Here is a 12,197-nt window from a genome sequence, read left to right on the forward strand (position 1 = left end):
AACCAGGGAACCAAAAAAAACAAAAACAAAAACAACATGACCTTATAAAACAAGATATTTATGTGTTTGGTATTTGGATATTGTCAATGTGAAACACTGGGGGTGTGTTTGATGTTAGTAAATGGCCTGCACATACAGATGGAGAGTCTCACCGTCCACATCTTGTTTGAGGAGTTCATGAGGTTTGATGTGTGCTCCTGGAGGGCTGCCAGCTTCTCCTTCACAGCCTCCTCTCTCCACAGGGCCTCCTGGCACAAAACACAGCAGAAGACAGAGTGAGCTACAACCATGTCATTTACTTCAGTGGCTACAACAGCATGCAACTACTGAGTGTAGCTAACCAGATATTTATAATAAATGATGCTCACCACATCATTTATCATCTACTGTACTTGGTGACAATAAAAACTGTAGTATTGTATTTATGGCTTACAGTAGCTGTAGAGCATATAAACAAAGTACAGAAGAGCCATAAAGTCACAAACAGTCAGGTCTGTTACACAGCTACAAATCGAGCTAACATTAGCCACCATAAGCTACAAGCCATACAGTAGCTTCACAGCACAGGAAGACTAGAGAAAACCCACAAACTTTTTTCAGTCATGTCAGGTACACAGCTAAATCTAGCATTATTACTAACATTATTAGCCACCAAGCTTCAAATCACATAAACAAGGCAAAACTATTTTGCCTATTAAAAGCCACGGTAGCCACCCATGACAATTGGGTCACGGCAAATGTAAAATGTAGTGTAACAGCGTTAGTAGAAAAAAGTCACAAACTGATTCCAGTCATGTCAGTTATACAGCTACAAATCTAGCTAACGTCTACTAACATTAGCCACCATATTGCTACAGGTCATACAGAAGCTTCAGATAATGTAATTTTATATTTGCTTTTTCACAGCCACTGTAGCCACAAGTGACAATTATGATGGTAAATGGTAAAATGTAGTGTAACAGCACGAGGCTTACTAAAAGTCAGAAACTCATTTTAGTAATGTAATTTACATGGCTAAATCTTTAGGTTACATTGTTAGCCGCCAAGCTTCAAATCACATAAAAAAGGCAAAACTATCCACTGTAGCTACAAGAGACAATTATGAGATAATGGTGAATGGTAAAATGTAGTGTAACAACATCACTGGAGAAAAAGTCACAAACTTATTCCAGTCATGTCAGTTACACAGCTACAAAATTAGCTAACGTCTGCTAACATTAGCCACCCAGCGCTACAGAGCTTCAGATTATGATGGTAAATGGTAAAATGTAGTGTAACAGCACAAGACGGCTAGAGAAAGTCACAGATTATTTTAGTATTGTCAGTTACACAGTTAAATCTAATCAACTTCAGCTTACTATTAGCCATCAAGCTTCAAATCACAAAAACAAGGCAAAACTATTTTCCTCATTAACAACGTTTATAGCCACAAGTGACAATTATTTGATAAGACTAAATGTTAAAAAGCAATGTAACAGCACAACAGCACAAGTAGAGAAAACGTATTGCAGTAATGTCGTTACGCAGCTAAATCAAGCTAACTTTTACTAACATCAGCCACCATTAAGCTACAAGTCACACAGTAGCTTCAGATCATATAAACAAAGTAAAACCATTGTAACTTGCTTAACAGCCTCTGTAGCCACAAGTGACAATCACTTGGACAATGGAAAATGGTGAAATGCAGTGTAACAGCCAAAGAAGGTTAGAGAAAAGTCACAGACTTATTTCCGTAATGTCAGTTAACATTACACAGCTAAATCTAACCAACTTTAGCATACATCATTAGCCACCAAGCTTCAAATTACATAAACAAGGCAAAACTTTTTTATCATTAACATCATTTGTAATCACAAGTGACAATTACATGATAATGCTAAATGCTAAAATGCAGTGTAACAGAACAACAGCACAAGTAGAGAGGAGTAAAACATATTGCAGTAATGTCGTTACGCAGCTAAATCAAGCTAACGTTTACTAATATCAGCCACTAACGTTATAGGCTACAGCCTCAGATCATACAAAGTAATACTATCTAACTTTTGCTATTCACAGCCACTGACGCCACAGTTTATCATGGTAAATGGCAAAATGTAGAGTAACAGCACGAGAAGACCCAAGAAAAGTCACAAAATTATTTCAGTAATGTTAATGTCAGTTGCACTGCTACATCTAACTAACATTAGCAAACATAAGCCACAGTAAGCTGCTGTTACAAGTCATAGAGTAACTCAGCTCCAAAACAAAGCACAGCTATGTAACTTTGACATAGTCTCACATGACAACTATTTGATAATGTTAAATGTAGGGTAACAGTAGCACAAGTAGAAAAAATTCACAAACTATTTTTTAGTAATGTCAGTTACACATCAAAATGTAGCTAACATTCGCTAACATTACTAGCCACCATAAGCTATTAATCATACAAGACCAAGTAAGGCTGTATAAATAAAACCTTTGAGTGTGTGTGACTGAGAAAGGATGCATTTTATTTCCTCACTTTTCATTTGTTAGAGGAAGGACACATTATTTCAACTGTTAAAAGTGACAGGTCAAACAATACTTTACAAATTTGACTTGGGAATGAAATGGTTGGTTTACCTGTAAGTAGTCAGTTAATTGCTGAAGATCCTATGATGTGAGAGATAAGAGACATTAAAAACAGTCACATTTTATCAAAACCAATTTTTCCGATATGCAATTTAATAAAAAAAAAAACAAAAAACATCAACAGTAAACAAAGCAAGAGTTTTAAACGTACCGACTCCTTGACAACAACAAAACCAGACCTGCACAAAAGAAAATATCTCATTATAGAAATATTTATAAAATGCTGATCTCAGCTGCCTCTGATTTTAAATTTGAGATATAAATTCAACTCACTCTGTCTGCGCACTGGTCTCATGCAGCACCTTTTTTTTGGGAATACTTTCAGTTTGGATGGAGAACCTTTGTTGAATCCTTTCTGCTGGGATGACTGTTTTGATGCTTGTCTTTTGAGCTTTTAGAGGAAGTTAATAATAAATAGCATTATTAGTATGAAAAAATGTTTGAAAGTCTTGGATCAAAATGTTATGCAGCTAGGCAATAATTTTACCATTAATACTATTCTCTCTTTTATCCATGCTTTTTGTCCGCTGCTGGTTTGATTCCTTTATCGCTGGTGCGGAGGTAGATGCTTGCTTCTTTGCATGACCTTTCTCCGGCCTCATCACTGTGACCTGTTCTGACCATAATAAAGCCTGAGGATGTGAGGAGAGAGAAGAAGATTCAGGTGTGTGGATGTGGAAAGATGAAACATGTATTTGGTGAAATCAAACTCCTAATAACCCCTGTAGTGGCATTCCTTCTTACAACCGCAAAGGATATTTACCCAGTTGCTGGTGCTTGGGCCGTCAGCCATGCTGCCTCTTGGTGTTAATGTCACCTTTGGATGTCTCCCATTAGATGTGGGAGTATTTTGGATATTTGTATGCATTGTCTCTGACTTGCTGATTGACCTGTGGTGTTTTACTGAAAAAGTCCGTGGTGAAAGTTTTCTCCTGGAAGAATAGTTTGTAGTATTCAAACCACGCGGCTCTGGGCTCACTGATCTCCTTCTCAGAAATTCAAGATGCCTCTTTTCCTTCAGTTCATTCTTTATTTGTCTTGCGTCAAAGTCTCTCGTAGGGCTGCGGCACGAAGTCACGTTGTTACGTCCTCGCAGGTGCTCACGTTTCTCTGCTCTGATTTCCACTATTTGGTCAAAGGGTTTCACTGGGGAGAGCTGTAGTCCACTGACAGCCAGGGCGTCCATGGCAGCTCCTGTGGCTGTTACAGTGCCTCGAGCCTACAACAACAACGTATCAGGAAATGAATTATAACTATTAATAATGATGAAATAAACAGTATGAAAACAGTTGACTTGAAATCACACAGTTTTCTAATGTGTATAAAATGTTAGTCAGCTGAAAATGTGGTTTTTAAGTGTTGCATGTGCAAAATGATGGCTGTGATTACAAAGAAAGACTGTATACATTTCAGTTTCATATTTCATAGACGCAGTAACTGAGTTTTAAATATGATCCTCAAACACTGTCCTCAAGAGACTTTAACATGCTTAAACAAAAGAAAAGAAAGAAAGAAAGTTAGTGGTTGTGCTCCAAAAGTATGTGAGCAGCATAGGCGTAGATTGTCAGGGGGATGCAGGGAACACCCACCCCCAACTAAAAGCATGAAGGTAGCAGAGGACTTTTATTTCGTTCATATTAAAGACATTTATACCATTGACTGGTGAAGAAAATGCACAAACTGGTGCATGAAAATTAGCAGAAAGCAGGAATGCAAGTGCTCAAGGACCCCCAAATCCCCATTTCTTATGTGTGCTCCCAAATGTTGAAACAAAAGTTACACATTTAGAGTAGTATGCAAAAAATAAATTCAAAATGCAAAGACTTCACATTATCTCTTACAATAGAGAAAATGCATTTACTTTGGGAACCATGCAGGTCAGTTGTAGTAGAAGCGGTTACAGTAGTAGTAGTAGCAGCTCATACAGAAGCACTTTTGTAGTAGTGACAGTAAATGTAATAGTATATGTTGCAGTAGTTGCATTATATTTTGTCAGAAAGCTCCTTTAACACACAGTGACAGAGTTATCAGAGACAGGCTCGGCCCTGGCAAGTGTTGATTGAGGTTGTGGAGGGAAAATGTACAAGATAATGCAAAGACAAAATGTTGCTTGATAAGCAGAAAACTATTACAGGGCTTACCTACAACGCCATCTCATTCAGTGGGGGTATAGTCCTCGTGAGGTGTTTTAGAAGTCATCCATTTTCTCACTCTACTGAAATAGTGTCCCGGGTTTTTTGTCTGTGTTTCACATGTAGCTGTTTCTGTTGAGCATAATTTTACAGGAAGTGAAGAGAACCACAGCGTCATATGTTCCTCTATCTCACCAGCCACTCGCATCAAGCTGATGCCATACACGGGTGGGCCCCAAGATTACACACACACACACACACACACACACACACACACAATTCCCCCTGCATGCAGCGTGGAATATAATACACTATGCAAGAGAGAGAGCTGTGCAGTGTGTGTGGTTGGAAATTTATTTTTTTTATAAGAGCAGTTTCATTTTTCATAGAAAATGTATGGCTTCAGTCTGTTGAAGCTGTAAATGACATCAGCTTCATATTTGGTGGTGGTGGTGGTGGTGTGTGTGTGTGTGCGTGTGTGTGTGTTATTTGCATTAAGCTGGCTGACTTGTTATTTTACTTGCTGTCAATTTTTTTTATCAATGTCATGTGTACTTTCAAGATGAATTAACCCAAGACACTGGATCCTATCATAGTATAGCATAGTCACAGCCTCCTGATTTGTCAGTTTTTTAAATGTTTAACAGTACAGCTTCAGCACATCTTTGATGTGGTGGATATTAGGTATCCCTTTACGCTATTTGCATTTATGGATGAAAAACTTACCATATGAAATGAGGAGACTCAAAATAAAGACATGACCTCTGCCCAGATCATCTTTTCCACATTAAAGAATAACATCATGTTTCTGTATATTAATCTTACAGTAGTTCCACATAAAATGTCAAAAAACACATCTAACATTACTCACGAAGAATTTTGCATACATACATTTATAAAATAAATGTATAATTGTTTCTGTGCCACACATGATTCAAAAATATAATTTCTTAATGTGTTTAGTATATAATGTTAAAATACCCTTCAATAACCTTATTGTTATCAAAATATTTGTTATAGGAAGTCCAGATTAATTTCAAAAAATGTTTTCAAAGTGACTACTCGTTGTAGGGCAGTGTATCATCTAAAAATGTTCCTTACTTTTATAATTTATGTTGATGCCATTTAACAAAACATCTGTCTTAAACTTTTTAACAATTCTTAAAACTTAATTGTGATATCAACAAAATGTTTATTTGGACTCCGCCGTCATAAAAGATTAATTTATTTTTATGCTTTATATTTTTAATATTCCCACCATTAAATTCAATGTCAAGGCAGTGACAAATTGTAACATTGAGAACAGCGTCATCCAGCGGTATTTTCTTTAAAAAAAGATTAAAAATAGGAGCTCTACTGTACTCTCGCGATGTTTCCGGGTGATATCTCGTGTTTCCGGCATCCTTGTGTCTCTCTGCAGAAGGGCACGAAGAGGCCGAAACAAGAGTGCCCGGTGTAGCAAGAACTTGGCACTTCATCCTTCAAACATGCTGTCCAGGCTCCTCATTATTTCGGGTATGCACTAATCTTGCTTTTATTAATTAATTAAATGTATTTAACTGGCATAACCAGACTGTGAAGCAGGCTAAACAAAAGTTTAAATTGAATGTGAAGCTGAAGGGTAAAATGAAGGCCGCACATTGAATGAGAGACATGCTAATGCTAGCCTTAGCTAGCTATCCTAACTACAAGCCAGGTGGACTCTCTGAAACTGCAGCAACTATATTGCTTGTGTATTTGTGTTGGCAGTTGTTGGTAATGCTATTGACTTTGTAGGATTTGCAGCATTTCTGGCAGACATCACTGCCGGTTAGCTACAGTCAGGTTAGATGACGATAGGTAACCGTAGCAAACCGCTAGCTACTCCAGCCAGCGTTAGCTCTGCACGCCTGTAAATGTCACCTTTTTGACAGTTAGCATTGGTTGGTTTTATGCTCCCAACGTTTGTAGGAAGGATTAACTCTACTGGCTTCACATTGTTAGTCCACCAAAAATGTGCTTTTTCATTCAAGGATTCCTTAAGTTGTGTATTTGAAGCCCAACCAGTTCAGCTTTTAATCTTAGTTACTGTTATACTGTAAGCACTCATTGTAATTGTCTCAACCTGTAGCTGGGTTGCTGTTTACATTTGTCATTTTACAGTGAAGTGCACTCGGTTAATACCATAGTCCTGCAATTAACCCAGCATTCATGAAGGTTATAATGGTCAGCTTTTGTTGAAACAGTTTTAGGGAGGTGTTGATCAATAAAGTAAATAATCCTCAAATAAAACATGAATAAAAACAAGCATTGGTTGTAGCCATGAATTTATGTCATCATCTCATCTTTTTGCAGGCAATGGCCTGAAAAGCAGCGGCCCCCTTGGAGCTGGGTATGTGTCTGTTTTGTGTTCTCTTTTGTTACTAACATGATGATACATTGTATTGCTAAAGAAAAGCAATACAATTAAAGTAACATGTTATGGAATTAATATATCTCATAAACAGTCTATCTCTGTGCCAACAGTCTTATCTATAATTGCAAAAAAGCTGAAATTGTTATGTCGTTACACACAATACTTTTAATATTAAAGCAAAAAAAAAAAAAACACTAGTTACCACATTAGGTCAATGCCACTTCGACTTTGCTTGCACTGCATGGTGTAGTGGGCTTTCCCAAAAGCTTAAAAACAGTTTGCCGGCAGCTAAGGATAATGTTATGAGATACATTCTCAGTGGTCCTCCCAGGACAAATATAGAGGGCCTGTAGAAATGAAGCACATTGCATTATTACCTGTTAAAGATTAAGTTAAACAATTGAAATGTAACTATGTGTTTGATAGACTTCACAGAGGGCTCCAGAATATATGAACCATCAAATTGAAATGTTTGGAAGCCAACATAATTGCAACACAAGAGCAAGCATCGTGTCGTACAGTGTACCTTGTATTATTGGTAAAATGGCAAGAAGCTCAATTTTCTATACTGGGACATTCCTAAAAAACAAACCCTCCCTGTATTTTTAACTGAGCCAAACAAAGGGATTTTTAAGAATAAAAATTAAGGAGAATTTGTGGGGAGGACTGATGGTTCACCATGAGGGAGGGGAGTTGAACCACAGATGTGGAGTTGAAGGGGGAAGAGTAGGTCTATAATTTAATTGGCTTGTTCACAGTTGTTATGTGTATATTTTTATGTATGGTATGCTGTTTTCACTAAGGACCACTTTGGAAATTAGTGTATGTAGTAATCCTTAAAGTCCTCTGGAATTTTATATCACGATAGTCCTTTGCGTTGTTGTGCTTTTAAAATTCTTAATTAAAATCACATCAAATCAGTTTTAAAAAAGGTAAATCCTATATCCTAAATAAAAACTATTAATAATGTTGTCTCTCACAGTGTGGTCCAGGCATCCCGCTCCCTGCACACATCGTCCCAGAGTCTGGCCCCAGTGCCCCCTCTGCCAGAGACAGGAGGCAAAGTCCGTCATGGCATCATCCCAGAGGAGCTTTTCCAGTTCCTGTACCCCAAAACTGGAGTCACAGGTCAGTAGCCAGAAGCAAGACTCAGCTTTTGATTATTTCATTTCCATTATGAAAAGGCAAAAAGTGAAATTCTGAGTATTTCATTAGAACTGTATGTTCAAATTGTCTGAAACCGAGCCATATGTGGTGTAGGACTACATTCCCTAGTGTTATTGCTTATGCTTTTTAAATGCTTTGTTTCTCCCTGTATTTTTAAATAAAGTCATTAGAATTAAGCTGCTGCACAAACATAATTTTATTGACAATGAAAAAATTGTACATTTTTCATTTTTTGCACAAGGACCCTACATGCTCGGCACTGGACTCCTCGTTTATATGCTTTCCAAGGAAATCTATGTCATCAACCATGAGACTGTTGCAGCCGCCTCCATTCTCAGCGTCATCATCTATGGTATCAAGAAATATGGCTCAAGTGTTGCAGCTTATGCTGACAAATTGAATGAGGTAGGTTGGCAACCGCATGGATTTGTGTTGGGGGGTTTTTGTGGATACTCTCAAACTGCAGTTGAGATTTTGTACTGTTTTAAGTAACAATCAAAGATCATTGGTATGTGTGTTTGCAGGAGAAAGTGGCCAAGGCTCAGAAGGTGAAGGACGAATCCATCGCCAACCTGGTTGATGCTATTGAGGATGAGAAGAAGGAGCAGTGGAGAGTAGAGGGAAGGTCAATGCTCTTTGATGCTAAGAGGGTAAGCAGCTTTGACTTGTCCATGATATTTCTCAAATTTCTTCCTTCTTTATAATGCACTGCTTCATATTCACACAACAAACCCTGATTGCCATGCATCATGATGTGATCCTTGACATTTATTGACCTCTACTGGCAACAAATTGAAATTACAACTACATCACTTGATGGCCAAAGAACCTGCAGCGGCCGCTATCACTGTCTGGAGCTGCATTACTAGGAAAGAAGCAAAAACAGATCTTGGAAAAATAGGAGTCCATAAATAGATAAAGGTCAATGAATTTAACACTGATCTGTGCAACACACCAACCAGCTGTATAAATGAAAAGAAATGGCAGTTCCACATGTTCTGGTGCAGCAGTGACTGTTAGTTTCTGTGTGTCAGGCAATGTAGCTTCATGAAGAAGACAGGAACTAGAGTATGTGCTGGAAGGATACATTCACAATGTTAACCTTTATGAACTAGGCAACACAAATTGAGGCTTCTGTTTTTAACGAAAAAGGGAAAGTGTCAGGTGTCATTGCTCCTGCATTGCCAGTTATGTCTTCCCATTTCTCCTTCTGGGGATCAGAAAAGTTCTCTATCCATGTATTTTTTTACTGAATCATGCTGCTGACCCAACATTAGTCTCTCTTCACCAAAGAACGTTTTGTTACTTTGGGGCAGCACATAGCCCCCAAGAAACGTTAGCCTTGATTTTGCTAGATAACAATAATTCATGAAATCTCAAAAACATGTCATCAACCAACCTGTCTGTCCTCCTCCAAATCCATTTAACATTATCACAGCCATAAGGAGAAAGAAAACCTGGCTGACGTTGATCTGACCTTAGGCTAACTCCTGTTAATGTAGCTATACTTAACGTAGTGTTTTGCTAACATTAGCTAACTCAAGACTTGACTGTATATGATGTAAAATGTCTGTAAAGACTGTGACAGTCCCTCAGCCACATCTTTCAACCATCTTAAAAATTTGGTTTCCTTTTCAACACAGACGAGCCCAGCACATAATATATATAGCACATACCTACGCTAAGTATAACAGGAAAGAAGAATGTTGATTTGAGGTTCTGCTGTATCCCAAACATTAAATAAGCACTTAGTGAGGGGTAATTGTGATGTATTTTCTTCTCTTTACAAATTTAGTCTTTTTAGAAAGTATACAGTTTAGAACTGAATCCGGACTGCATTTATGAGCACATAGCATTCTTGCCAAACCTAATAATGTTTTTATTAAAAGGTACTGCTGTTCAAAAGTCTGAAATCACCTGTTAAATTGATGGTGTTTTGTCATTCCTAATGGCTGTTTTAACAGTGATACAAAAAGCATTATTCAGACATAAAATGTATTTTTAACATTTGAAATAGTTTTGGCTCCATAAGAAGAATAATTAGATGATTAAAACATCCATGTAGTCAATGTCACCACAGTGTTACATGACGGGAGAGGCATTATTGTGCCCTTCACACTGAAAAAGTGTGTTTTGTTCTCCATGTACAAAACAAACACACCAAATAACCTCTATTTGTAAAGATGGCTTTCTACAATGTAAAAGCATGAAAATACATTTCAAAAATATAGAGAAGTTCCCTCAGCCACCTGTTTTTACCCAATCAAGCTTTCATTGCAGGAGATTTGAAACATTCGAACAGTAATTAGATTCAGCGTTTAGAGCTGTGTGTCTTTGCTCACTGTAATTAAATTTCAAACTGTTCTTTGTCATTTAAATTGCAACCTGATGTTACAGTCGTGTAAAGAAGGAATTTAATCTGCTTAAAATAACTATAGAAGTACATTAAATGCCAACTTTAGCAACCCAAGTGTAGACCGGTGTGATAACAAGGACTACATTGACTCTCCTTTTTTCTCTCAGAACAATGTGGCCATGCTGTTGGAGACCAACTACAGAGAGAGGCTACACATGGCAACCCATGAGGTGAAGAGGCGCTTGGACTACCAGATCGCCCTGCAGCATCTCCAGCGCCAGATGGAGAAGGAGCACATGGTGAACTGGGTGGAGAAGAATGTCATTGGCAGCATCACACCTCAGCAGGTCAGTCCTCTTGAGTCAAACTGCTCCGTTTGCAGGCCACATTTTGGCCTTTATTGTGGCTTAAAAACTCCATCGAAAAGTTTGGTCCCATTTTAAACCAGCACATTTGCAGACTAATTATATAACCAATATGAACAAATCTTTTTTTTTTATTTGTTACCTTCATGTCTATCTTTACTGTAATGCTGTGTTCATACTATGAGCAGCACAGTAACAGGCTAAAGGTTGTTTTCAGAGGAAGGAGATGACATGAAGCTATGAACTGATACCTGTCACTAGTTGCTTTGGAGGCTTTTTCAGTGCTCCAGTGATGCTGAAGCGTCAGCCAATCATATGAATTTGTTTCTAGCTGTGGTGCTAAGTTAGCTGATGCTAGCTTTCCATGCACTGCAGGGCAAACAGGGATGCAGTGGGGTGGCGAAATGTAGAGTAAAAAATGGGTCTCAGACATCCATGAAAGTTTGAGGTACTATGTTGCACGTAGCAGACACACTTAAACCTGTGATGACGTCACTATGTCAACAAGCACTTGAGCAACACTTGGCAGTAATGTTGCTGGGCTCGCTGTTGCTGTTTCGCTCATAGCGTAAACACAGCATTAATGAGCCCGGAGGGACGATTGAATGAGATTCAACTCCTCTGTGATTGGGAGGGGAGAGGGAGGTAGGGAGGGACTTTATTGGACATTGTGTCATGGGTGTTTCTCTGTATTGCCTGTCAGGTTACACCTTGATAATGTAACCTGCACACTGTCTCCCGTTGTAAATACATCAATGAGGTGTCATTTAATGGCTTCTTACCTGTGTGTTTGTTTTTCAGGAGAAAGAGAGCATCGCCAAGTGCATCACAGACCTGAAGGCTCTGGCAAAAGTCACTCAGGCCAAAGCTACAGCCTAAACAAGTCTTCAGAGAAGACCTCTCTAGTCCCCAACTCATGGCCCTAAGACGAGACGTTCACTTTTCTTTACAGAATTCCCTCATTAAAGATTGTCTCTGTCAACATGTTGTGGGTGTGTACAGTATTTACACGTCAGCTGATGGTAAAATAAATCATTCTCTTATTCAACTTCATCTGGCTTTTTTGTGTTCTTCCACTTCAAGGAAAAGTGTTTTATTTCTTTCAGCGTTTTAACCTTTGCCTAGGTGTTTGTCGGTGACGTTAGTTGTGAATGTGGAACATTATTACCGTC

The 12,197-nt window shown here is 38.3% G+C and overlaps 1 protein-coding gene across 1 annotated transcript; it reads left to right on the top strand.

Moving 5' to 3' along the window:
* Positions 1–123: 123 nt before the first annotated feature.
* Positions 124–12,078, top strand: atp5pb (ATP synthase peripheral stalk-membrane subunit b). Its single transcript, XM_049580959.1, is given in 8 exon segments — positions 124–290; positions 6,091–6,257; positions 7,077–7,113; positions 8,120–8,265; positions 8,546–8,709; positions 8,829–8,954; positions 10,828–11,007; positions 11,827–12,078. Coding segments are annotated over 8 exon segments (1,050 nt in total). The 5' UTR covers positions 124–138; the 3' UTR covers positions 11,905–12,078.
* The last annotated feature ends 119 nt before the right edge of the window (positions 12,079–12,197 follow it).

Source organism: Epinephelus fuscoguttatus, linkage group LG7 (assembly GCF_011397635.1).
Source record: "Epinephelus fuscoguttatus linkage group LG7, E.fuscoguttatus.final_Chr_v1".
Lineage (NCBI taxonomy): Eukaryota > Metazoa > Chordata > Actinopteri > Perciformes > Serranidae > Epinephelus > Epinephelus fuscoguttatus.